Source organism: Girardinichthys multiradiatus, chromosome Y (assembly GCF_021462225.1).
Source record: "Girardinichthys multiradiatus isolate DD_20200921_A chromosome Y, DD_fGirMul_XY1, whole genome shotgun sequence".
Lineage (NCBI taxonomy): Eukaryota > Metazoa > Chordata > Actinopteri > Cyprinodontiformes > Goodeidae > Girardinichthys > Girardinichthys multiradiatus.
Window position 1 is genome coordinate 17,388,731 of NC_061818.1, and position 26,416 is coordinate 17,415,146.

The 26,416-nt window shown below is 40.7% G+C and overlaps 1 protein-coding gene across 4 annotated transcripts in view; it reads right to left on the reverse strand.

The window, feature by feature from the left end:
* LOC124864408 (serine/threonine-protein kinase BRSK2-like) overlaps positions 1-26,416 on the reverse strand; it is a 57,430-nt gene that overhangs the window by 10,950 nt on the left and 20,064 nt on the right. For 2 of the 4 annotated variants that reach the window (XM_047359187.1, XM_047359190.1), the window contains 8 exons: positions 19,159-19,305; positions 15,274-15,305; positions 10,296-10,460; positions 8,581-8,678; positions 7,749-7,908; positions 7,533-7,593; positions 3,601-4,207; positions 3,276-3,324 (listed from right to left, as the gene is read on the reverse strand). In XM_047359187.1, the coding sequence (XP_047215143.1) occupies positions 3,276-3,324; positions 3,601-4,207; positions 7,533-7,593; positions 7,749-7,908; positions 8,581-8,678; positions 10,296-10,460; positions 15,274-15,305; positions 19,159-19,305 (1,319 nt within the window). The remainder of the gene's footprint in view (positions 1-3,275; positions 3,325-3,600; positions 4,208-7,532; positions 7,594-7,748; positions 7,909-8,580; positions 8,679-10,295; positions 10,461-15,273; positions 15,306-19,158; positions 19,306-26,416) is intronic. The other 2 variants (XM_047359188.1, XM_047359189.1) reach the window with 2 other exon arrangements.

A 26,416-nucleotide genomic window follows, 5' to 3' on the forward strand; every position in this document is an offset into this window, starting at 1 on the left:
AAATCAGGGCCTGGCAGGAGTCTGATGAGGCCATGGAGAAGGATTACCGGTTGGCTTCGAAGCGATTTTGGCACACCATCCGGCGCCTCAGGAGGGGGAAGCAGTGCTTCGTCAACAATGTTTACAGTGGGGGTGGGAGGCTGATGACCTCGACTGGGGACATTATCGGGCGGTGGAAGGAGTACTTCAAGGATCTCCTCAATCCTGCCATCAAGCATTCCCTGGTGAAAACAGAGGCTGGGGACTCGGGGTTAGACTCTTTCATCACCCAGGCTGAAGTCACAGAGGTGGTTAAAAAGCTCAGCGGTGGCAGGGCTTCTGGGGTAGATGAGATCCCCTGAGTGCCTCAAGTGTCTGGATGTTGTAGGGCTGTCATGGTTGACATGCCTCTTCAACATTGCGTGGCGGTCAGGCACAATGCCTCTGGACTGGCAGACTGGGGTGGTGGTCCCCCTTCATAAGAGAGCGTGTTCCAACTACAGGGGGATCACACTCCTTAGTCTCCCTGGTAAGGCGTACGCCAGGGTATTGGAGAAGAGAGTCCGGCCGATAGTCGAACCTTGGCTTCTGGAGGAGCAGTGTGGTTTTTGTCCCGGCCGTGGAACACTGGACCAGCTCTCTATACCCTCTACAGGGTACTCGAGGGTTCATGGGAGTTTACCCAACCGGTCCACATGTGTTTTGTGGACCTGGAGAAGGCATTCGACTGTGTCCCCCGTGGTGCCCTGTGGGGAGTGCTCCAGGCGTGCTCCCTTTATTAGGGGCCATCCGGTCTCTGTAAAAGTCCTGTCCGGTCCTGTTCATAACTTTTATGGACAGGATTTCTAGGCACAGCCAAGGGCCGAAGGGGGTCTGGTTTGGGGACCAGTGGATTTCGTCTCTTCTTTTTGCAGATGACGTGGTCCTGCTGGCCCACTTTAGCCAAGACCTACAGCATGCACTGGGGTGGTTTGCAGCCGAGTGTGAAGCGGCTGGGATGAAGATCAGCTCCTCCAAGTCCGAGGCCATGGTTCTCGACCGGAAAAGGGTAGTTTGTCCTCTTCAGGTTGGAGGGAAGTTCCTGCAGGAGTTCAAGCATCTCGGAGTCTTGTTCACGAGTGAGGGAAAAATGGAGCGGGAGATAGACAGACGGATCGGTGCGGCTGCCACAGTAATGGGGGCGCTGTGCCGGTCCGTTGTGGTGAAGAGAGAGCTGAGCTGAAAAGCGAAGCTCTCGATTTACCGGTTGGTCTACGTTCCCACCCTCACCTATATCCATGAACTTTGGGTCATGACCGAAAGAACGAGATCCCAGGTACAAGCGGCTGAAATGAGCTTCCTCCGTAGGGTGGCCGGGCACTCCCTTAGAGATAGGGTGAGGAGCTCGGCCATCCGGGAGGGGCTCAGAGTAGAACCGCTGCTCCTCCACATCGAGAGGAGCCAGTTGAGGTGGCTCGGGCATCTATATTGGATGCCTCCTGGACGCCTTCCTCAGGAGGTGTTCCAGGCACGTCCCACCAGGAGGAGGCCCAGAGGACGGCCCAGGACACGCTGGAGGGACTATTTCTCTCGGCTGGCCTGGGAACGCCTTGGACTCCCCCCGGAGGAGCTGGAGGAGGTGTCTGGGGAGTGGGACGTCTGGGCGTCTTTGCCGAGTCTGCTGCCCCCGCGACCCGGTCCCGGATAAAGTGGAAAACGACAAGTACAAGAAGTTGTCAAATGAGTTATGGACTAAACCTCACTTAAAAAATGTGTATAGGGATAACACACAATGTGTTTTACAGCATCAGGATGGTGTATGTCGCTTTTGTGTGATTCACCATCTCATTTTTTTACTGTAATTATCAATTTACCATCAGCTCATGAATACCCTTAAGAGGTCAGATAATTAGTAGCTGGCTAATGACAAAGTACGTTGGGGCTGCCATCCATTTGAGCTGCTCTAATCATTCACCAAGACGAGATGAACTTCAACAGTGCAGACAGAGCATCTGCATTGCATACCACGAGGTTCAAAAAGGTTTTTTATAGCAGTGACATTTATGTAGCACTGGTGTAAATTCTGTTGCAGTAATGCATGTGTGCAGTAAACATGGCATCTCAGAGTAGTAATGCCATGCATGTCAGAATGAATGGCAGCCTGTCTTAGTTGTGTGCCATAGTTTTTGATTGAAAGGCAAGAAAGATGCACAGCAGTCTGACTTAAAAGATGGACAATTTGCAAACAAATCAGCTTGCTTAAGGGTCAAAATAATGCATATTTTTTCTTTATTAAGCTGAGCCACTGATTCAGGATGTGACATCATTAGACCTGCCGTCAAGAATGCACAATTATGAGTCTGCCACCATTTTAGTAGTCCATCACTCCTTGCGATGGCTAAGAATCAATTGTCCAAAGGATAATGATTTCTAATGCGGCAATGAATTCTTAAAATATTGTTTTCTTAAAATTAAGTTTTATTTACTCTTCTGATTTGCACTGTGAACTGAAATTATTGTTTTTAGTTAGCTTTATAGCTAATTTGGCCTCATTCAAAACAAACCTTGTTTCTGTACAAACACATTCACACTGAACTGTGATATCATTGCATCATTTTATTGGTTTCAGTTTTATTCTTTTGCTTCCTTTTTTGTAGTTTATTAGTTTTCTTATTTTTCATTTTTACTAAGTAGTTTAGTTGAATGTTACTAGCATAGTTAAGAGTTTGTTGACTTAAAGTTTAAGTATTTTGTTAACAAATTATACTTTGGAGAGAAGATGTTTGTGTTTATTCTGTATATGTGTGCAGGCCTTTCAAAATGCCAGTGCATGAATTCACTCCTTTATCTATAGTTGTATAACACCACACCTCACCAGCTAGGTATTCATAAAACAATAACAGACAGAGACGGAGAGCTGATTGGCTATCAATTCCTGATAATCAGGTAGTGATCCAACATGGCAATTTAGATTAAAATAACTATCTTTGTTAATAATTGATGTTGGCACTTATTATTAGTTATTCATAGCCAAACCAAACCTAGTGTTGCACAACTATAATCAAGGGGAGAGGCACAGTGTTCCAACTGACAATTCCTCTTGCAGTTATTTTTTGTCACATAATTATAAAACAAAAATCTTCATAATGATAGATTTGTTTTTTTGGACCAAGTAATAAAAAATATTATATATTTTACATACAATACAGCAGTAGTTTCTAACCATAGTCCTTAGAGACTACTGTTCTGATTTTTTCAGGCTCTGGCTGCAGATAACAGACACAGAGATACAGATAAATTAAGATGCGTGTACTTACTCTGGACTGGACTCAGGAGTCAGACTGGACATGTCCTCTGATGTAGGAACTAAAAAAAACATGGGCAGGGAGAAAGGACGAAAGATGGAAGGAGTGAGAAGATAAGGTCAATGATTCTTGATGGCAGACTCTAATTTAATTACTCTAATTTCAGCTTATCACAGAAGCGGCGTTACTCAACACAGCTGCGGGGTGAAGCACATGCTCCTTTTTTGGCAGGAAGAGATTTTACAAGATTCTGATGGAATTTACAGCGGTGTGAGGCCTCAGATGCAGCACAAATTTAAGGGATGCAACAACAGCTTCTATTCAGAACTTTGCTCACCTTGCAGTTTACGTCGATGGAAACGTGGAGAGCCCAGCAGGTTGTTTTTAAACGAGTTAAGCCTCGTCCTCCAGTGGGTGGAACTCGAGGCGGCCAGATTGCCACTCCCTCCTGGACTGGAGGGCGGGGTCAGTGACAGTGACGCCCCGCCCGCTCCGTCCACTCTGGAGGACGAAGACGAAGAGGAGGAGGAGGGAGGGGTGGTGGAGGAAGGGTGTTGGATTTGGTGAACGGGTGTGCCAAGCGGAGTGGGCAGAGGCGAGCCCTGTGGCGTAACCTGCGAAACAGGGGAAGGGGTGGCAGATGAGTTAGAGGATGTGTGGACATTCTTGGACCTGAAGACGGAAGGAGAAGGGAAGTTGAAGAACCGTGGGATGGGGGAGAGGATGGGAGAGGGGGATGGCGAAGGAGAGCGAGGTGTTTGGAGGGGGAGTGACTTCATGGAGTGGAGCTGAGGCCGGTCAGTGGGACCCTTGGAGGGCAAGGTCTGGGTTTTTGGGTCAGGCATCGGACGGGTGGGCCGAGAAGTGGTGGCACTTCCTGCTTTGGGGTCTTTGGAAGAGGAAGTGGAGGTGACCTCTGATTGGTTAAAGGTGAAGACTGGGCTCTGATGGGCAGACAGAAAAAGATGCAAAAAAGGAGAAAGAGGGATATGGACAGATGAGACAGGAGGCAATGATTATGAAATATGATTCATGGACAGAAAATATCAACAAGACCCAGTAAGATGCACGCAAATGGAAGATGGATTTTATGGTCTCTTATTCTGCACACCAATTGTGTGACACCTGTTTTTGACCATTTTGAGATGTAAACAGCATGATATGCCTGAAATGAAGATGTGATAGGGGGCTGGATAAACATGAGTAGCAAAAACAGATGGAGCAAGCATTACTAAGGCAAAGTTAACATCACAGGATATTAATTCTGGAAAACAAAACTCATAGTTATATTCTAAAGTTGCAGATAGTACATGTGAAAGGAATATCCTGGTTCTTTCAAAGTGAAGTACTTGTGTGTAGTTTACGGTGGCTGGGAGGTGCAAACCAACATTACAATATCTGAAACACTTATACAAGTCCCGAAACAAATTTATATTTCAAAGAACAAATTTACATTTGAGAAAACAACTTAACATTTCAGAAAACCCTTTAACAAAACACGAGACACTTACAAATGACTCCGACGCTGACCTGGAAGTGATAACGGGAGCGCTCATGGGGACCCAAGATGGACAGCAATCGAGCGCCGTTTTATGGCACAAATATGAGTAGATTAACTCGGTTTTGTTTTTCGTGTGGTCGGTCCTTAAAGTCTGAGAGGCAGCAAGCTCAATTCGTGGCAGTAGCAACTAGAAATGGTATTTCCACCACCAGTGGGTGCTACAGGGTTCCAGACTAGCACTAATAACCTCTAAGATGCTGCCACGCCGGCTGCCGCTGTTTTTGCCGAAGCAAATGATGATCATCAACAAATGGGTTGTTATTATAGTTATTAGCTATTGACTGTTATTCAGAAATTATTTTCAAATGATGATGTCATTATTTGATATTATTTCAAAAACAGCGTTAGACTCATAATATAAGGTGGCTGTATTTACTTGAGATGGAAACTATGTCATAAATACTATTATGCGTATGTATAACCTGCTGAAAGGATGATGAGACATTCCACAAACATTCAGTTTGTTATAGATCATGAATGGTTACTGTGAATTGTTAATCACAGAAAATAAAATGAATTATTTAAAAACACGCTGGCACTCTGTGGAGTCCCTGGCCACGAAGGTGCCACAGGTTGCCACAAGGATGCCAGAGGGTGCCAGATCAGCTGTAAAAGCCTCCAGGATGTTTCCACGGCGGCGGCCTTCGTTTTACTGCGGTCAAGCCAGCTGCTTCCACTTCGAAAAGGAAATCAGCCCTCACGTGGTTTTGTTGTGCGTGAAAACATCATGAATTACAGCAGCAGCGCTTGCTGAGATATTAGTAAAAGCAATTATTTTTAAATGAACAGACTCGTGGTGGTTGATTATATTCGATATTTAAAAATCCACCTGCGAATATCTAGATATGACATTTTAGTCTTTGTCACAGTTTTTTGTGGTACTTTGTGTGTTCATTATTTGTGAATATCCATTAATATTCCCCGTATCCACGCTTATTAAAACTAAATTGTTTCCAGTGACCAGTCTCACTTCATGTTGACAGAACACTTTCAGATCACTCATCAAATTTCACCCACATCTGATATAAAATTTCAAAATTAAAGCCCTTAAAAATAAGGCGTTTTAGACATTACTGTGTTTATAGCAAGAAAACGGATTGTTTCCAGTGATTAATCAACTTCATGTTGACAGGACACCTCCAGATGTCACTCATTAAATGTCACCAACATCTGATGTGGAATTTCAAAATTAAAGCCCATCAATTTTAGACATTTCCATTTATTTTTTATGAAGTTACCGAATATATTCATGATGTCATGTTTTATTGTCTGATTATTTGTGATCTCTTAGCACTTAAAATATGTTTTAAAGATGCCTATATGCAACTGCCACGCCTATTGCAGTCCAGCATCTAAACAACTGAAGGAGTGGTTCCAAAAACGGGCAAAACGCCACTCAATAGCTGTCCATCTTGGGTCCCCATGAGCGCTCCCGTTACCACTTCCGGGTCAGCATCGGAGTTCGTACATTCCCTTTCCGTAAGATTTTGTCATTTGTAAATGTGTTTCGGGACTTTTCAGATATTGTAATGTTGGTTTGCACCTCCTGGCCACCGTAGTAGTTATGAGCTGTTAGGAGTTACTACACATAGGAAAATTAGAGATAAATTCTTATGAAGGACTCGTGCTAACACTTTTTCAAAATAGGACCTAATCAAGAGCAAATTTTCACCATCCAACCATTAAATCACCACTGAGCCCACCAGGAATTGTTAGGGTGTTGCCTTGCAGCAAGAAGGTTTTGAGTTCAAAACCCCACCTGGGATCGTTCTGTGTGGAGTTGCATGTTCTCATGTGCACTTGTGGGTTCTCTTCAGATACTCAGCAGTCCCAAAACATGACTGTTTGGTTAATTGATAAATCTAAGTTACCTTTAGTGTACATTTGTGTTTGACTGGTGTGTCTAAGTGTTGCCATGTGATGGACTAGTGACCTGTCTAGGGTGTACCCTGCAACTCGCCCCATGACCGCTTGAGATAGACCCCCACAGCCCTGCAAGGACAAGTAGGTATAGACGATAGATGGATGGTTAGATAGTCGTTGTATTCAATTTGGAAGTAACCTCGGGCACTTTGGATTTCACAAGTTCAACAAAGGATACATTTTGGAGCCTTAGTTGTTTATTTAGGCCTGATTCAGAAGATAGTGACCACACAAACAACTCTGTAATGCTTAAAGAAAGTTCTGTGGAAAAAATCTCTAACTTAGCGATACTCCCACTGAAAGTCTTTCTCTTAAATGAGCCCTGTTCTTATCCCACATGATTTCTTACTGTTTCTAAGACAGTGCCAACTCAAAACTACTCATCACAAGCTTACTATTGTTAAAAAACTGCATAATAGGCAATATATTACATTCATAAAGTGTTGTTTTTCAGATAAGTGCAAACTTCAATGTTTTGATTAAGAGATGCAAATAATTAATAACCTTGGTACAATATCCACCATATTCCCAAATTTCAAGTGAATATTGTAACACTACTAGCTAGTTATCAGACAAACTGGTACATTACTCCTTTTAATTCACTATTTTAAAGCAAAAAGGCACCTTTATACCCTTACATCACATGAATTCAGGGCTTATTTAAGCTGTGACACATGTACAAAAATGGAAATATGGATTATTTCATTTAAAGCTATAATGCGCTTGCAAGATGTTATGTGCATTTCAACATGGAACCAAAGAGCGGAGTGATGTAAAGTCCTTACCCTGGGACTGCTGAGGGGACTGGAGGACAGACCTGTGGATGCACCGCTGACTGAACGAGACCTTTGGAAGTTGTCAAAGAATAAAGCATGTCAGAGAAAGGTGAACAGCTCTTTAAGATAAACTAATCAAAACATGTTTTGTTGGCTGTAATACCTCTGGTGAATGGTTAAGTTTTTTTTTCACGAATGAAATGATGAGGATAAATCAGTTTTTACCTCTGGCTGTGCGCATTAGTGTCCAGAGCCCTGCGAGGTGGGGTGGGAGACCCTTGTTCTGTAACACTGAGGACCTCCAAGCTCTTTCTCTCTGGACGACAACGACCATGACGCGTCAACATGGGGGAATCCACACGCTTCCTTGGTGGGTCTTGGACAACAATACCAAGAAGACAGAAGTGGAATTTCAACTTTTTGTTGACTACAAGTTTTGTACATCGAATCAAAGTATAGATGCACCAAAAATTGTCAGGATTCAGGTGATTTTCAGCTTGAGCAGCTCTGACTAGCTGAGTGGTCAGACGGGTTTAAAGATCGAGTCTTTTTTTCATCAGTAAACGCACCATGTGTTTGTGTAAACATGTCACATAAACCACAACATCCTTTGGTGTGGAAGTTGATACCGCAGATACTTCAGTTTAAATTTAAGGTAAGGGTCTGCTTTCAATAGGGAGTACACACAGAGACTGATATTTACACTTAGTTCTACAAACCAAAATAATCACAGTAATGACTATTAACAGGTACTGCAGACAGTTTAAAATGTGACTTCTCTAATCTATTTGTCCTTGTTTTAGAAAATTAGTAAAACCCTATCATACTGCTACGCCCAGTTTTTTTGAATGCTGTAAATTAAGGATATTTTTGAGAAAAAGAAATCAAATAAAATTGGTTCTAGCAGGACAAAACATTACAAACTGATGAAATCAACCATTCATCTCTGACCGTTGCATCTCTAAATCAAAGTAAAGGAAAACTAATAGTAACTGTCAATATAATGTACATTTGCCCCCATAAGGTCACAAGGGAAATAAAGAAAAACTTCTGTTACCAATGTCATTCCTGGGTGGCAGGTCCTCGTCTTCACAGCTTGGGTATCGCTCTTTTCTATCCAATAGGAGGTAGTAGATCATTTTCTCCTGGTTCTCCCTGCAAACAGAAGAGCAGGACGACAACGGAACATGTTGACAAAAACAATTAGCAATTAGTAGTAGAGAACTCAAGTAAAATGGAATATGGTTTGGTTGGCTGTGCATAAAGCCATGGATATTGTTGAAATTCGGGGTTTGGGTCCATCATGTTAAAGTTGTGCTGTAAGATGATAATGATGCCATCTTGTTATAATTGACGACAGAATATTATTCTGGTATACAAATCCCATTTAGATTCACCGTAATGTACCCCCTTCTTAGGAAAAGCGTATTTGTTGTGGAGTTAGATTTAGCTGCTTTGAGGCCGCTTTGCAGTTCCTTTCAAAAGTATTCATGCAGCTTGAACTTTCACATTTTGACACTTTACAACCAAGTTATAATGTCTGTGAAACATCAACACAAAGTAATTTATAATAAAATGTTGGTCTTTTTGTGTGAAATAGCTTGACCTCATTCAGACTGAATGGAGAGCCAAGTCCTGCCACAGATTCTGATTTGGGATTCGGTTTTTGCTGGGCCATTCGGGCACCTGAACATGCTTTAATCTAAATCATCCTGTTGTAGTTCTAGCTGTATATTTACAGTCCCCCTGCCCCTGGTGAAGAAAGGTATCCCATAGCATGATGCTGCCACCTTATTAGCCAGAGTGGTGCAGTCAGGGTGATTTGCAATGTTAGTTTTCCACCACATAGCATTTTGCATATAGGACAAAAAGTTTAAATTGACAGGTTTAGCTAGACAGCCATGTCATGGTGGGTTTGCAGCCATTTTCAAATGTTAGCTTGAGGAGATCTTTGTGAAAATTTCACAGCTTGGAATATTTTATAAACTAACCGTGCTTTAAACTTGTCCACAACTTTCTCCCTGCAAATCAACATCACATACACATTTTTATTGATAAAAAACTCAATAAACATGCCTTTACTTGACAATTGTGAACTACTTTATGTTGGTCTATGACATAAAACCCTGATGACATACACTGAAGTTTGAGGTTATAATGCAACAAAATCTCCGGTGGGGTGAAAAACTTTGTAAGGCCGCAGATTTTCAAAAACTGAATGAACAAACTGCATCATGTCAAATGGGTTAGAGATGATCCAGAGATGTTAGCAAGAGCGCTAATCAGTTAAGGAAAACAGAATACACTAAGGGCAAATATTTTCCCCACTGCCATTGAAAATAAAGTGATCACCACAAGTTTACTGCTTGTCAGTTATTAAACAGAACTGCAGCTTTTAGAATGAAATGAGTGAAAATCAACATCCCAAAAAAGGGACATTTGAGGTTGGACAGGGAGCAAGACACAAGAAGTCCTTTTCAGACAGAAGCTGTTGTTATTGTCCACTCAGGCAGGTAATGAAGCACATAACTGCATAGCTCCAATGAAACAGATGGGGTAATGAGGACAGAGAGATGGCAACAACGAAAGCACAGAACACATGCAAGCATTTGTACAAGTCCATTCAGGCCGCTGTAAACGAGAAAATCAGGAGTAAACCAACTAAAAGACAGCTCAAGTCAGGTTTGGATTCTTTTCTCGCCACATTCTGCTACAGGTTTGTATCTTCAATAAAGCCAGTGTGAAAAAGCTGAATAGAGGTCATGTACTCACTCCTCATTTGTAAGGTCCTGTGTGAGTTTCACTCGGTCTCTGAAGCACCCCAAAGAGTACATGCTTTCAAGGACATCTGGGTCCAGTTCTGATAGGGACAGGATCCTCGTCACACACACCCGGCGAGGAGGAGGCTGTTCTGGGCAAGGCTCATTACGGCCACCCCTGGCAGGAAAAAGACAGCAGTCCTAGGTTTAGCGGTTACAGACAAGTGTTTTAGAAGACATGCTGACAGACAACATGATTAGGGTTTACAGATTCACAAGTATGCATTTGTCAATGAAGGTAAAAAAGAAGAAGAAAAATAAAAAACAAAATACTAGATAGGATTTACAAATTGTCTTTGATAAAATAAAAACTGATTACTTATGCAATGAATGCGATTATAAAGCAATGGCATTTTACTACTGTCAAAGGATTAGAGGGATACATTTCTGATTTAGAACTTAGTTTGGATTTACAAGAACCCTGTCTTTACTCAGGGAGCTACCGTTGGTCTCTGCTGTCACTTCAGATAAATGTCCACAATTAGAGACAATCATGATCCGATCCCAATCACGGTATGTGAGCAGCTGACTGCACTTACCTCCTGATACCTGTTGTCACCCTGCTCTCTAGGTGCTGCTGTAAATCATGTTTGTCACGACCAGAAATACCATATTGCCATGGTTAGTTCTCTTCACACATATATGAATTTGAGTGACATCCTATTCTTAATCCATAGGGCTTACTATATTGTCGATCCACCCTTTGCAGCTATAAGGGCCTGAACTCTTCTGGGAGGACTTTTGACAAGGTTAAGGATTGTGTTTTTTGTTTTAGACCATTCTTCTAGAAGCACATTTGTAAGGTCAGACACTAATGTCAGATGAGCAGGCCTGGCTCAAAGTGTCTGCTCTAATTTATCTCAAAGGTGGTCAATTTATGTAAAGGTGACCTATTATACATCCTTTTTAATTTGGGATAGGTCTATGTGCTATACAAAACATGTTAATTCCATTTTTCATACAAAAGATAATGAGATTTCACTTCCTCAGCTCCTTTCAGAATGAGCTGTTTTAGGGCTCTGTCACTTTTATGCAAATTAGCTGTATCTGGCCATGCCCCCTAAATCAATGTGGCATTATAGTGTATTTTCAAACAGCCAATTTTGTCTTTCTTATAGGTAACAACTAGGAGGCTTTCTAAGCCAGCTCACTGGCAGTGCACAGGAGCAAGTGAGGAAGGAACTGATTACGCTATGCTTCAAACAGCCAGAGCACACTCACCGGTCACTCTCACACTTCTTTTGGCATCTCATTTTAGGTATTTTAAACTATAGGAACGATTTGATGGAAGGTTTTGGTGGTTTGGAAACCGTAAACATCAAAAACGTTGGTTTACCTTGATACTAGTAACTGTCCCATGCGTAGTACCAGCTAATATCACTATACCATTGCTGATGATTGGAAATACTTTAAAGAAGAAAAGGAAAGCAGTTCAGCTGATCCCTGCAATCTTAGCAGTTTGAATGTTTATTCAGTTTAGAAAAAGATACATGATCGAATACAACAAGTTCACACAGCTAACTCTGGAAGCGGATGAAATAAACCAAAGCACCAGAGAAAACGTGAGAGGAGATAAGTTTCCATGAGACAGTCATAAGGCACAAAGGATTATGGAGCTGATGACTGTGTCATGATTCATGAGGGATTGTTGCAAAGTCAACACCACTGACTGTCCACTGTCTCTACATGCTCATCCGGGAGGAGTGAATGCTGCAAGTCACTGACTCGATGCAATCTGCTGGGTTTCCTTAAATAGAAAAACTTTTTATCCAATTTGAATAAATAACTGAATCTGACTGCACTGTTGGATGGTTAGGATTAATTGGAATGTATGTACCTGACTTGAAATCTGAATGATTCGATTGAATTGACTTAGCCCATTTTAAAGTTACCCACCTTTCACGCAATGCAACAGGAAACAACACTCTCCCAATTATTTATACCTCTGCCTTCCTCCCTCCCTGTTGGTTGGAGTAAGGGGTAGTCAGGTTTAGCCTAAAACAGCTCAGTTATGGTTGAGGTGCAAACACACCCTTCATTTCTGCTACCCTTTTTCTTTTCCAATGGTTATAATCAGTCCGACAGAGAGAGGTACCCGGAATTCTTGTGGTTTTTTGTGTAACAATGACCACCAGTGGGCTCTAGAAGGACAAACCTTATCAGTTTATTATTTTACTTAGTACCCCTACACATAGCCCATTCTAAAATGGCCAAACTCTAACACTCAGTAGTTTAATCTAACCTCCCCAACAACCCCACACCATTCCAAACCCTTTGTGAAGTACCTTGAGACGACATGTGCCGTGAATTGGTGCTATATAAATAAAACTGAATTGAATTGAATCATGTTTCTAAACTGGTTTTGGCTTCGTTCACACTGCAGGTCTTAAAGCTCAATTCCATTTTTTTGCTGAAAACCAATTTCTTGTTGCGTGGTTGTTCAAACTACTAGTCGACCATATAATTAATTCAGGGTTCACAACCCCAAAGCGACCCGCATCCGCAGAAGGAGATGACCTCACAACTGAACACTATTTATGGAAGTAATAATGGATGTCTGACGCTCTGTGATATTCTTAAGTTATTGAGCAATGGGAGCCGACAATACAGGTCCTTCTCAAAATATTAGCATATTGTGATAAAGTTCATTATTTTCCATAATGTCATGATGAAAATTTAACATTCATATATTTTAGATTCATTGCACACTAACTGAAATATTTCAGGTCTTTTATTGTCTTAATACGGATGATTTTGGCATACAGCTCATGAAAACCCGAAATTCCTATCTCACAAAATTAGCATATTTCATCCGACCAATAAAATAAAAGTGTTTTTAATACAAAAAACATCAACCTTCAAATAATCATGTACAGTTATGCACTCAATACTTGGTCGGGAATCCTTTTGCAGAAATGACTGCTTCAATGCGGCGTGGCATGGAGGCAATCAGCCTGTGGCACTGCTGAGGTCTTATGGAGGCCCAGGATGCTTCGATAGCAGCCTTTAGCTCATCCAGAGTGTTGGGTCTTCAGTCTCTCAACGTTCTCTTCACAATATCCCACAGATTCTCTATGGGATTCAGGTCAGGAGAGTTGGCAGGCCAATTGAGCACAGTGATACCATGGTCAGTAAACCATTTACCAGTGGTTTTGGCACTGTGAGCAGGTGCCAGGTCGTGCTGAAAAATGAAATCTTCATCTCCATAAAGCTTTTCAGCAGATGGAAGCATGAAATGCTCCAAAATCTCCTGATAGCTAGCTGCATTGACCCTGCCCTTGATAAAACACAGTGGACCAACACCAGCAGCTGACACGGCACCCCAGACCATCACTGACTGTGGGTACTTGACACTGGACTTCTGGCATTTTGGTATTTCCTTCTCCCCAGTCTTCCTCCAGACTCTGGCACCTTGATTTCCGAATGACATGCAGAATTTGCTTTCATCCCAAAAAAGTACTTTGGACCACTGAGCAACAGTCCAGTGCTGCTTCTCTGTAGCCCAGGTCAGGCGCTTCTGCCGCTGTTTCTGGTTCAAAAGTGGCTTGACCTGGGGAATGCGGCACCTGTAGCCCATTTCCTGCACACGCCTGTGCACGGTGGCTCTGGATGTTTCTACTCCAGACTCAGTCCACTGCTTCCGCAGGTCCCCCAAGGTCTGGAATCGGCCCTTCTCCACAATCTTCCTCAGGGTCCGGTCACCTCTTCTCGTTGTGCAGCGTTTTCTGCCACACTTTTCCTTCCCACAGACTTCCCACTGTGGTGCCTTGATACAGCACTCTGGGAACAGCCTATTCGTTCAGAAATGTCTTTCTGTGTCTTACCCTCTTGCTTGAGGGTGTCAATAGTGGCCTTCTGGACAGCAGTCAGGTCGGCAGTCTTACCCATGATTGGGGTTTTGAGTGATGAACCAGGCTGGGAGTTTTAAAGGCCTCAGGAATCTTTTGCAGGTGTTTAGAGTTAACTCGTTGATTCAGATGATTAGGTTCATAGCTCGTTTAGAGACCCTTTTAATGATATGCTAATTTTGTGAGATAGGAATTTTGGGTTTTCATGAGCTGTATGCCAAAATCATCCGTATTAAGACAATAAAAGACCTGAAATATTTCAGTTAGTGTGCAATGAATCTAAAATATATGAATGTTAAATTTTCATCATGACATTATGGAAAATAATGAACTTTATCACAATATGCTAATATTTTGAGAAGGACCTGTATTATGACCACATGATAACAAGAAAAAAAGAAAGCACAACTCTTAACAATGGCCTTCTGGGGAGCAGTCATTGCTACTTCTGTAGAGAAGTTTGTGTGAATGCATAATCGGAGCCAGGACAAAAGTCTGATAAAAAGTGACATGACCGTTCTGATTGTGGACGCTATGAAAACTATCGGATACGATTTTGTTCAACATATGAAAGTGGCACAATTTGGATTTTCTTGGAGGTGAAAAGATTGGGTTGTTCTGACTGTCATAAGAAAGTTGCCTGCAGTGTGAACGTATGAATTTTAATTAATTTTAATAAGTTTTATGTTTACATGGTATGTAGTGGGCAATGTGATGTAAAAAAAATGCCAATATCAGATTGAGACTTGGTATGGACAAATAACCTTAAATGACTGAGTTCGGTATCAGGGACAAACAAATCTGGATCATGACATCCCTCCTACCAAAAATCAGATATTGTATGTACAGTATAGTACCAGCACATCACTCAAAGTGTTAACTGATAAGAGCTGCTTAAAGCAACTTTTTTATGTGGAATTCGTTTTTATAAACATTGAACCAGAGAACCCAGAAAAATGGAATCACACTTCAAAACTAGGAAGCATTAATTAAAATAAAAAGGGACAGTGGTTGTTAAAAAGGAAGAGGAAAAGCTGAAAATTATTATTTTTAAAAACCAGAAAACAATATTAATGTACTTACAGGTACCAGTTGTGTTTCTGTATTGCTTCTAGCTGTAAGAAACAACATTTGACAATGTTAGAGCACTGATAGAACACTGTTTGTTGCTGTAAAACAGTTTGAACATTGGGTTTTTGTGCAAATACCTTTGACTAAAATTTTGTTTTCCTATAGGAAGGCTGAAAGTTCTTATACAAATTCTAATTGCTATTACAGACAATGTTTGTTTAAAAGATGTGTTTAAGGAATAGACCAAAGTCAAATATCTAACTCAAATTCTTACACTTACTTTTATGACAAATTGCCCCAAAAACAAAATTAAATGTTAGACACAGCAACCAGATTCAGGTTACACTTAACAGTGCCTTGCAAAAAGCACTGAATTACCAACCCTTGAACACATTTTCTTAAGTTACTACCACAAACTTGAAACTTTTTTATTGGGATTGTATGACACAGACCGACACAAAGTATTGCTTAACTGTGAAGTAGAACCAAAATAACAAGGCATTCAAAAGTTTATCAAATAAGAATCTGAAAAGTGTGGCATGCATTCATATTCAGCTTCCTTTGCATGCCTTGTGCAGAGACCCTTCTTTGCAGAAAAGCTCACACTCAGACTGGTTGGAAAGCATAAAAAACAAATTTCATGTCTTGCGACACGCTCAGTTTACTCACAATAAAGATGATCTATTCATGGTGAACTCTAGCGTTAGTTTTCCTCCACACACAGCGTTTTGCCTGTAGGATAGACTTTTTAATTCTGGTGTCATCCGACCGGAGAACCTTCTGCCATATGTTTGCTGTTTCCCCCGAAACACTTGTGGCTAATCTATCCAGGACTTGGCTTACGTCAAACAATGGAATACTCCAGGCCTCTCTTCCTTAAAAGCCAGATCTGTTTAGTGAACAACTAATAGCTGTCCTGTCAACAGACTCTCTCACCTGAGCTGTGGATCTCTGCAACTCCTCCAGAGTAACCATGGACCACTCTGATTAATGCTCTCATTGGTCTGCCTGTCAGTTTGGGTGGAGTGCCATATCTTGCTTGATCTGCAGTTTAACTTCCCGTGTTCAGATGATGGACTGAACAGAGCTCAGTGAAATGTTGGTATTATTTTATAACCTAACTCCTCTTTAAACCTATCCACATCTTCCTGCCTGACCTGTCTGATTTTTTTCCTTGGTCTTAATGCTTCTGTTTGTTTTCTAATGTTCTTTAAAAAACCTCTGAGGTCTTCACAGAAAAGCTGGATTTATCTATTTTTTCAGAGATATGACTTTAAAGAGGGCTAAATACAAAAAACCTAATCCTTACCCCAACGTTTTTTAGGTTTTGATTAGTAAAAATAATGAAAAGCATGTATTATTTTTTTCCATGACACAGCTGCGCACTACTACCATAAGGTATTAGTGAAATGAGTTGACTTTGGTGATTGTAATTTATCAAAATGTTAAAAACTTAACTATTTTAGAAGGCACTGTAATCACACTGTTGATTTAGTTTGAACTAAACATAAGCCTGTGAATGCTACACCTTTTGTCTCAGGGCAGGGGTTCAGTGATGCACTGGCCTGTTTTATCTGCTAACTGTTGGCTGTTCCTCCTTCTTGCATGACCTCCAGGAAAGTTTTCCCTCAGCTGACCTACATCCCCTCATACACTCTACACCCTGCAGTAGAACTGCACACAGTGGAAACCATTGCATCAGTGCTGCACAGCATCTTTGGGGAGTTGGAGTAATGGAGCAGCTGCCGGCATCAGAGGAGAGGACACCATCCAGGATGTATTTCTCAAACTGCTCATCAAAGACCTCTACTTACTAACTAACAAATGGTTTAGTGAGATCATAGAGCAAACTACCTTTTAACTGACGTGGTTTCCATGGAGAGACATGACAAACAGACAGAGGCAGGGAGAGACAGTCTGACCTGGTTTCAAGCTCCATTAATCAACAGCTCATCAGACAAACTCACAGCTTTGATTAAATCTGTGATGTTGTAGCTGTATGAGTAACAGCAGCAGGACTTGGCACCTGCCTGCACTACGAAAAGTACATGCTTTAATGACTGTAGTTTCACTGATTTGCCAGCAATGCAGACAAGCTGAAAACAACCTGGGTTTCCATTACACCTCAGCAGAACCACAGGCTCCTCCATCCCACGCTACAGTAATTCAAGCAAAAGGAGCCCCAACCAAGAACTGAGTCTTTATACTATGTGTCTACGTACTGTAAAGCACATGGTGATACTTCTCAGTAGGTCACGATTTCTGTATTAAAAACATTTTTTATTGGCCTCATGTAATAATTAAATTTAATCAGAAACAGAATTTTGGGTTTTGTTTCGCTGTAAGACATAATTAGCAAAATTAACCAAAGGATTTATTGAGATGCACCTCTAATGAAGCTCGTCATTTACCCATTTTCTTTAACCATGCAAACACAAGCAGTTATATCCATATTTCCCTCCTAAATTGTGCTTTTCATAGAATTTCCTGTTCTAAACTACTATGGCTCCTTAGTTAGCTGGTATACCAGAGGACAGTCCTATCAGGAATGACTCTGTTCCTGCCCTTTGACAGCACCCAAATCCCTCCGCTCTGATCTATCTGTGGACTGTGTTGTCTCTTCTTTTTCCTCTCTTAGTAAGGTCTTGTGTCAGGTTTAATTTCCGTCCCATCTTAAAGCAAAGCCTGGGGCTGCATTTTCTCTTTTCTCTACTTCTGCCCTGTAAATGCCTAGTTCATTCTTAATGTGCAGTATAAACTCAGAAGTCCTGGCATTTTTGGGTAATGCTGGTGATTTTTAGCCAAAGGGAAATCACAGTTAGTGATTGCATGCAATCTAAATGCAGTTCACTTTTTTGAAATAGGTACAGAAGGTTCAGGACCAGGTTGTGTCATCTGACAATAATAACAAGATTTTTCTTATGTCACAGACCAAACTTCTACCCATGTCCCAAGTCTTTTGCAGCCAGGTTGTCTTCCAGCATTGACCATATTTAGCTCCATCCATCTTCCTCTCATCTCTGACGAGCTTCCCTGTCCCTGCTGAACATAAGCATCCTTAAATCATGAGGCTGCCACCGCCATGTTTCACCATAGGCTGGGTGGTAGTTTTACCCCCCCACACGCTGTAAACTTTTAGGTCAAAAGGTTCAGCTATGGTATCATCTCACTAAAGCTCCTTCTTGCAACATGTTAACTGTGTAGCTTGGGGCAAATGCAAACATACTCTGGCTTTCTTGTTGCTACTCCTCCATACTGCCAGATGTGAGGAGTGAACAAGCAAAAGTTATAGTGTCAACAAATCTCCCACCTGAGCTGTTGATCTCTGCAGCTCCTCCTGAACATTTTGGCTGCTTCTCTGATTAATGCTCCCATAACCTAAACTTGTAACAAATTTCTCTATGTATCATTATTGCTACTTAGGTTTCTCTCACATAAAATCCCAATAAATGCAATGAAGTTTGTTGTAGTAATGTTCCAAAATGTGAAAAGGTTCAAAGAGTCTAAATCCTTTTGGTATTCACTGTGGTTCAGCACTTATGCCAATTCTTTGATTAATGGAGATTTTGCTTGAATTTCACCGCAGTCTTAATTTCATGAATTATGGTCAGATGACCGACTCTGAGGGACAGAAATTGAATTTCCTTTAGTATTTATCCTCATGTTGTGTGATATATTAAACACATTTACAAAGGTCTGATCAAATAACTTATGCAGACTAATTAATATCAACATATACAGTATAAAGGGTATTTTTACTGTCTATTTGCTAACCTTTGATAATGCTAAACCAAAAAGAGGACCTCATATATCAGGGTAATAGAACCTATTAATGTCTAAGGACCTTTCAAGGTCCAGTATTTAAGTTTTGTATGTGTCTGAGTTTTGACTTCTTACCGTGAGTCTTTTGTCAGCATTGACTTCAATCATTCCTTTAAGCAAAGCTTGGCAGTCAGGCGGTATGAAGTGGGGCATGTGGAAAACTCCGCTCTTCACTTTCTCCAGAAGCTGCCGCAGGTTGTCATGGTCAAAGGGCAAGGCACCCTGACATGGGGTAGGATGAAAAAATCTTAATTCAACTGATCTAAATACCAGTTTGCTGTTGGTTATTTTTGCATCGTCTCATTTAGGACATCCTGATGCAGACTTCATTCTGGCACACATCTCTGACCATGAATGGCATACATGGCAGTCATATTCATGTTCGCACAATCAGATGATCACAAATGCATTCGATAAAACATTTTTGGCATGATGCCACATTTACTGCCATGAATGGAAAACAGCTTTCGGCAGTCTGGGATCAATTTCTTCTCTTCCCTGTTCCCTTGCTAATAGAACAGGGACCACTGACTGTGCTCTAAAGTGATCTGACCATGAGCGAAAAGCAGATATAACAGATATGCATTTGTCTCATCACAGACAAAATATTAAAAACTCAGTCAGATGTAAACAATTAAAGCTGTTAATGGAATTATATTTCTACAAAACACTAGTAGGTTTCTCTTCTAGAGATACAAAAATCTGAGACATTATGATTGACAGATGTCAGAGAAATATTTTGATGTAACTAGTGGTATTGTTTTTTTTTTTACATAAGTGACCTGATTAGATGGGACATCTTCAACACAGAAATCAGTCACCCTCCAGCTGTGGAACATAATACAAAGTAAAGCTCCATGCAGCTGGCATATCCTGCCATGGCAAACTGACTATGACAAACTTTGGCTTCAGTGGGTTTTTTTTGTCTTAGTGGTTAGTGGTAATCACTGGAACAACATAGTAGTCCAAAAACCACTTATCATGTGTTCGCAATGACACAAAACAGATGTTGATATATTCTCTTACCCTGCTAAATTGGTTCAGTAATTACTTGGGATGACGTTGTATCATTTAGCAATTCTAAAACTGGACAAAGTTCACATATGGTGTTCGTCAGAACTGCATTCCTCTTTTTTTAAGGCGACATGTCCGGCAGAGTAGCACTCAAAATTGTTGTCAAGAAGAGCCCAACAAATTTACTTTCATAAGTGGAGCATTACGGCTAACACTATAATGCTTGATATATAAATATATATATATATACAGGGGTTGGACAATGAAACTGAAACACCTGGTTTTAGACCACAATAATTTATTAGTATGGTGTAGGGCCTCCTTTTGCGGCCAATACAGAGAGCGTGCTTGTGTATATAACAGTTCTCCATAAAAATATGCAATAGTGAGTAGGGAATTCGGTACTTTTAGAGGTAGCGACCGAATTCCGTCGGTACTACTGAGTACTGATTCACCTAAAATCAAACGGTACCATGTTTTGGTACCTAAATGGATCATTGTGACACTGAGGGAGTGAAAGTGGGTGATTTTCCATGCCGGACATGAATGCAGCGTTGCACGCACAAGAGCGTAATGACGTCAGTATCCGCTGGTACTGTCAACAAAGTGTATCTGATAGAAAGTGCTCAAAACTATGGCTTCATTTTTTAAAATGCGATCCAGATTACGCTCGCTGCTCCGACCCTGGCCCCCAACGACCCCTGCCCCCATCCAGAGAGGGGTCCACGAACAAAAGAGGGGTTCACTTGGTCCAAACGAGCCTGGCAACCAGAGCACCCACCAACCCCCGGACATGACAGCCAGCAATACAAGTGGGAATGGGCCTCTTGTATTGAGTTTCTAGATGATCCCTCAGATCACACAATGTAACATTTTACCACACTGATGACACAACTTTAAAAATATTTTATACAGCATAAAAAAGATAGAAATCATTGACACAAAATAGGTGATGAATGCTGTTGTTTTGACTTTTTGTTATGGTGTCTTTACAGGCGTTGGTTAATTGACCAATTACCAGTTGTGCATTTGGCATGATAAATTAAATTTGACTTCATTGCATTACAACTAGAATAAACAAATTTATGTAATTTGAACATCTCTGTATTATTGAATTGTGTCCTGTATTATACAGGTACATCTCAAAAATCTGTATATAATTAAAAAGTGTATTATTTTTGTCACTCATTTTAGAAAGTGAGCCAAAATATGTTACATACAGGGGTTGGACAATGAAACTGAAACACCTGGTTTTAGACCTCAATAATTTATTAGTATGGTGTAGGGCCTCCTTTTGCGGCCAATACAGCGTGAATTCGTCTTGGGAATGACATATACAAGTCCTGCACAGTGGTCAGAGGGATTTTAAGCCATTCTTCTTGCGTGATAGTGGCCAGGTCACTACGTGATACTGGTGGAGAAAAACATTTCCTGACTCGCTCCTCCAAAACACCCCAAAGTGGCTCAATAATATTTAGATCTGGTGACTGTGCAGGCCATGGGAGATGTTCAACTTCACTTTCATGTTCATCAAACCAATCTTTCACCAGTCTTGCTGTGTGTATTGGTGCATTGTCATCCTGATACACGGCACCACCTTCAGGATACAATGTTTGAACCACTGGATGCACATGGTCCTCAAAAATGGTTTGGTAGTCCTTGGCAGTGATGCGCCCATCTAGCACAAGTATTGGGCCAAGAGAATGCCATGATATGGCAGCCCAAACCATCACTGATGCTGGACCACTTGTTTGCTGAATATTGGACCATTTGCACGTTGCTGGAGGCCACTGTGCCTCTCCAACGTCATCGGTCATTCTGTATCCAGGACAGTCCGTTCCTACAAATCCCATCGGACACTACTACTGATATGACGGGTCGTCCCAAGTCTGACGTCACAAGACGCTATATCGGAAGGCGCCCATTTTGAGGGCTCGCCACGGTTACCACGCAACTGAAGCATCACCTGGAGAAGAGTCCCGAGTGGATTTCATTTATTCTCTCTCGTTGGCCAATGAAAAATTCATAAGAGGTTTCTGGAATAAGAAGGCCAGAAATTTCACTTTGCCGATTGAAGACGTGAACTTAACACGTAACCAAAAAAACCCGCAGAGTTTCAAGGAGACAAATCGCCACCTTGTTTTGTGTTCTAGTCGACTGCTGATGGTCAGCTCATATTTTTCCTTTTTGCCAAGGAGGACAAAGGACGAAGATTGACCGTTTTTCCTGAAGTTAACTGCGGACGCACATTAACTTTCAACTTTCCCCTTCCTCTCTCTCAACTCTGCTCAGAAGGAAGGCTTCAACAAAGTAAAACACATCCTTTTTTATTTCTTTATTAGGGATAGCTTGGGCAGGGTAGAGGAAATTTTAGTGCGATTAGAGTCACCATTTAGAGTCTAATGTGTTCGGAATTGTATATGCATGCCATTGTTTTGAAACTGGTACTTTCGGAGACCGCCGTGTCCCGCAAGTGTGTCTTTACCGTGCAAACACCTGTGCGCAGGTGCGCTGTGTAACTGGACTGTTATAATAACCTCATGGTGAAATTCACCATTTTCTTTGTTTTCAACCTTACTGCTTACTAGCTTGCCGCCAAAAGTTTTATAACCCTTTGTCTGCTCACCTCGCTCAGCGTTGGGGGAGGTTTTATGACTGAGTCAATGAAGACTGGCTACCAGGCTGGTCCAATTTAGCCAAGAAACCTCCCACACTAAAATGACAGGTGTTTCAGTTTCATTGTCCAACCCCTATAGATACATTCCACATAGAGTGAAATATTTTTATATTTTCTGTAATTTTGATGATTATGGCTTACAGTTAATGAAAACACAAAATTAAGTGTCTTAGAAAATAAAAATACAATATATTTTAATGGAAACATCAGGCTTCTGAAATGTATGTTTATTTTGATGCATGTAATATTTGGTTGGGGCACCTTTTGGATGAATTACTGCATCAATGCAGCGTGACATGGAGGAGATATGCCTGTGGTTCTGCTGAGGTGTAATGGAAGCCCAGGTTGCTTTGATAGCTCCACCAAATTCTTGAAGACATTTTGCATGACAATCCTCTCATGCTGCGGTTATCCCCATTACTGGTGCACTTTTTCCAACCACACTATTTTCTTCTACTCAACTCAACTTTCTCTGAATATACTTGGATACAGCACCCTGTGAACAAGCATCTTCTTTGGAAATTACCTATAGTTGGCTTACACTATAATGTATGTACTTGCATACATTGCATGTGGAGGGTTTCTAGGACTGTCTTCTGTCCAGTCAGCAATCTTCTCCATGGTTGTGTAGCCTACTGACCCAGACTGAGAGACCATTAGGAGGCTCAGGAAATCTGTGCAGGTGCTTTGAGTTGCTGAGTGTAGAGTTGATTAGGGTGTGACACCATGATTTTCCAATATTTAACTTTTTCAAAATATTCTAATTTTCTGAGACTTAAATTTTGGTTTTCATATTGGTAAACCATAATTATTAAATATAATCATATAAATATTAATATTTCACTCTGTGTGATGAATTTGTAAAATATATAGGTTTCACTTTTTAAAAATGACTTACATTACACATCAAACCCTTTCACTATATTATAATTTTTTTAGATATACCTGCATATTTCTGTATATAAACTGGATCTGCTTGTCTTGAGATAACCTTTGTTTTGAATTGGTGCAGTATAAATAAAGTAAATAAAACTGAATTGACCTGAAATCAATCAGGCAGCTGCAGCTCAACCAAGAAACTGCTACCAGGCTCTTCAGCAGCAACAGGGAATTGGAAAAATATCACACCAATTCTTCAGTCAAATAAAATACTGGGTCCCTGCATCTGAAAAGGATATAGTTTAAAATCGTATTAAGCTGTAAGACACTCAATGAAGCAGCAACTCCCTAAAACAAGAGATGTACAGAAACTGTTGGATCCTTTAAAGTGGGACTAAAATTATAATTTTGTTCACTGCAGTTTTCCTGAAATTTTAAAAGCTTATTTTAACTGTTCTTCAGTTCTGGCTATTTTATTTGCTTTAATTTACCTCTTTTTTCATTAGAACTGATGAATAAACTTTGATGTAATTCTTTAAACTGTTCTCTGCCTCATTTATAATTTGTATTTAATTCTACTGACTTGCTTCTGTAAAGCATTTTTAAATTGCCCTGTGCATGAATGGAGCTTTAAAAATACACTTGCCTTGCGTCTGCACAATATCACTTAGGACTCCCTGACTGTTGTTACTCCTGTAACTATAGTTTTCTCTGTAGCTGTGTAGCCCTCTAATCTCTGCAGTGCTGCATTGGCTCTTCACGAAATCAATCCTTGATCACGTAAAACACCACGGAGAAGCTCATTGACTTTGCCAGTTACCTTTCCATCCACTGATCACACATCTGATTCAGAACTGGCACGTAGCTTTGAAAAAAACTGCATTGCTATTTTTTATCTTTATACTTATTAAAAGTAATCTAGTAATTCTTCAGCTCATAATCGTGCATACATTTCCATTTCTACACAGATGTCAGAATTTTTCAATAATGGGAAAAATCAACTGGCAGATTGCTCTTTAAAGTGATAAAACCAACAATTGAAATGAAAACTGGGATGTTCGGCACCTTCCCTGACCTAAAAATCCAATATGGCTGCCACACACCTATGAAACAGAATGATGATGAAATCTTTGATGGTTTGTATTTCCACAGCAGAGTATTTTAAGGCCACATTTTATGACTGCTGATGCTGATAGTCTGTTTAAATGTGTAAAATGCTGCAAATCACATTATTATCAGAGTTCCTGTGGGTCAGCCAAATTGTGTGGAATCATGCTGAGTCAGCTCCACTCCACTTCCTATCATACCTTAATTCATTATCGGTCAAACTTTATAAGTGTATTACTTTGTCCCATATTGATTAAGTCTTATCTACTCTCCACTCATATGGCAACAAAAATTACTTTGAAGAATAATGATTCCAGTAAAAAAGTAGCATCAACCGTCCATTCCATGGTACAGCGTTTAGCTAGTTTCAAGGATAAGCTGAGTTCTAAGCAATCAGTGTTTTTGAAAGACATTTCTTCAGACAACCTAAACCTCCTTGGAGAAATGAAAGAACCAGACAATTAAAAAGAAACTGTTAAAAATCAGGGAGAAAATGGAAGGAGAATAAACAATAAATAGATCCTGGAATTATTCTGAATAATCTGATCATCTGCAATCCAGCATTTAAGCAGGTGAGGCGTGCATATTTCTCTAAACAATACCTGATAAAAAACAATAAAGAACCCTCTTCTCAGTTTTTGATAGACTAACCAAACCAAGTCCTCCAGTATCCATCAGTATGTCCATGAACACAAAGTTTGCAGAATTTGCAGACCATTTTAGAGGTAAAATAGAATTTATTAGATCTAAGTTATCTTTATGTCAACATAGAAATATTATTACCTCAGAGTCATTGTTGACTGGTGAGGAAGCACTTGACAGTTTTCTCCTAATTGATGTTGAAATTCTAACCAGAGCTAGTTCTAAATTAGAACTGTATTCATGCCGGCGGTATTGACACCCGGTTATGCCAATTGGAGGTCAGGTTAGGGTTGCTTTGGTGTGCAAGTTTGCCAAAACAATGTCTGATGAAGCCTCTAAAGAAGCTACAACCATTAACATTTCACTTTTCCTTCTCATAGAAAGTACTCCTGGATCAGTGCTTCTTTGTTCTCTTTGTGTCTCTGCTCTGTTCTCTCAAACCCCCAGTCGGTCGTGGCAGATGGCCGCTCACACTGAGTCTGGTTCTGCTGGAGGTTTCTTCCTGTTAAAAGGGAGTTTTTCCTCTCCACTGTCGCTACATGCATGCTCAGTATGAGGGATTGCTGAAAAGTCAACGCCAGTGACTGTCCACTGTCTCTATATGCTCATCCAGGAGGAGGGAATGCTGCAAGTCACTGACTGGATGCAATTTGCTGGGTTTCCTTAGATAGAAAACGTTTTAACCGATTTGAATAATAAAATGAACCCAACCACACTGTTTCATAGTTAGGACTCTGGAAACGTATTTCAGGCGGAGAGAATGCTAGGAGAGCAAAGCAGTAATCGGAGCAAGCAGGGCTATTTGGAAGAATCTAAAATAGAAAAATGTTTAGAGTTACACTTTTTGTTCCCTATATAATTCCATGTGTGTTCATTCACAGGTTTGTTGCCTTTGGTGAGAATCTACAATTTAAATAGTCATGAAAATAAAGAGACCCATTAAGTGAAAAAGTGTATCTAAAACCATTGACTTTTGTAGTGTAAATAAAACTGAATTGAACTGAATTAAACATG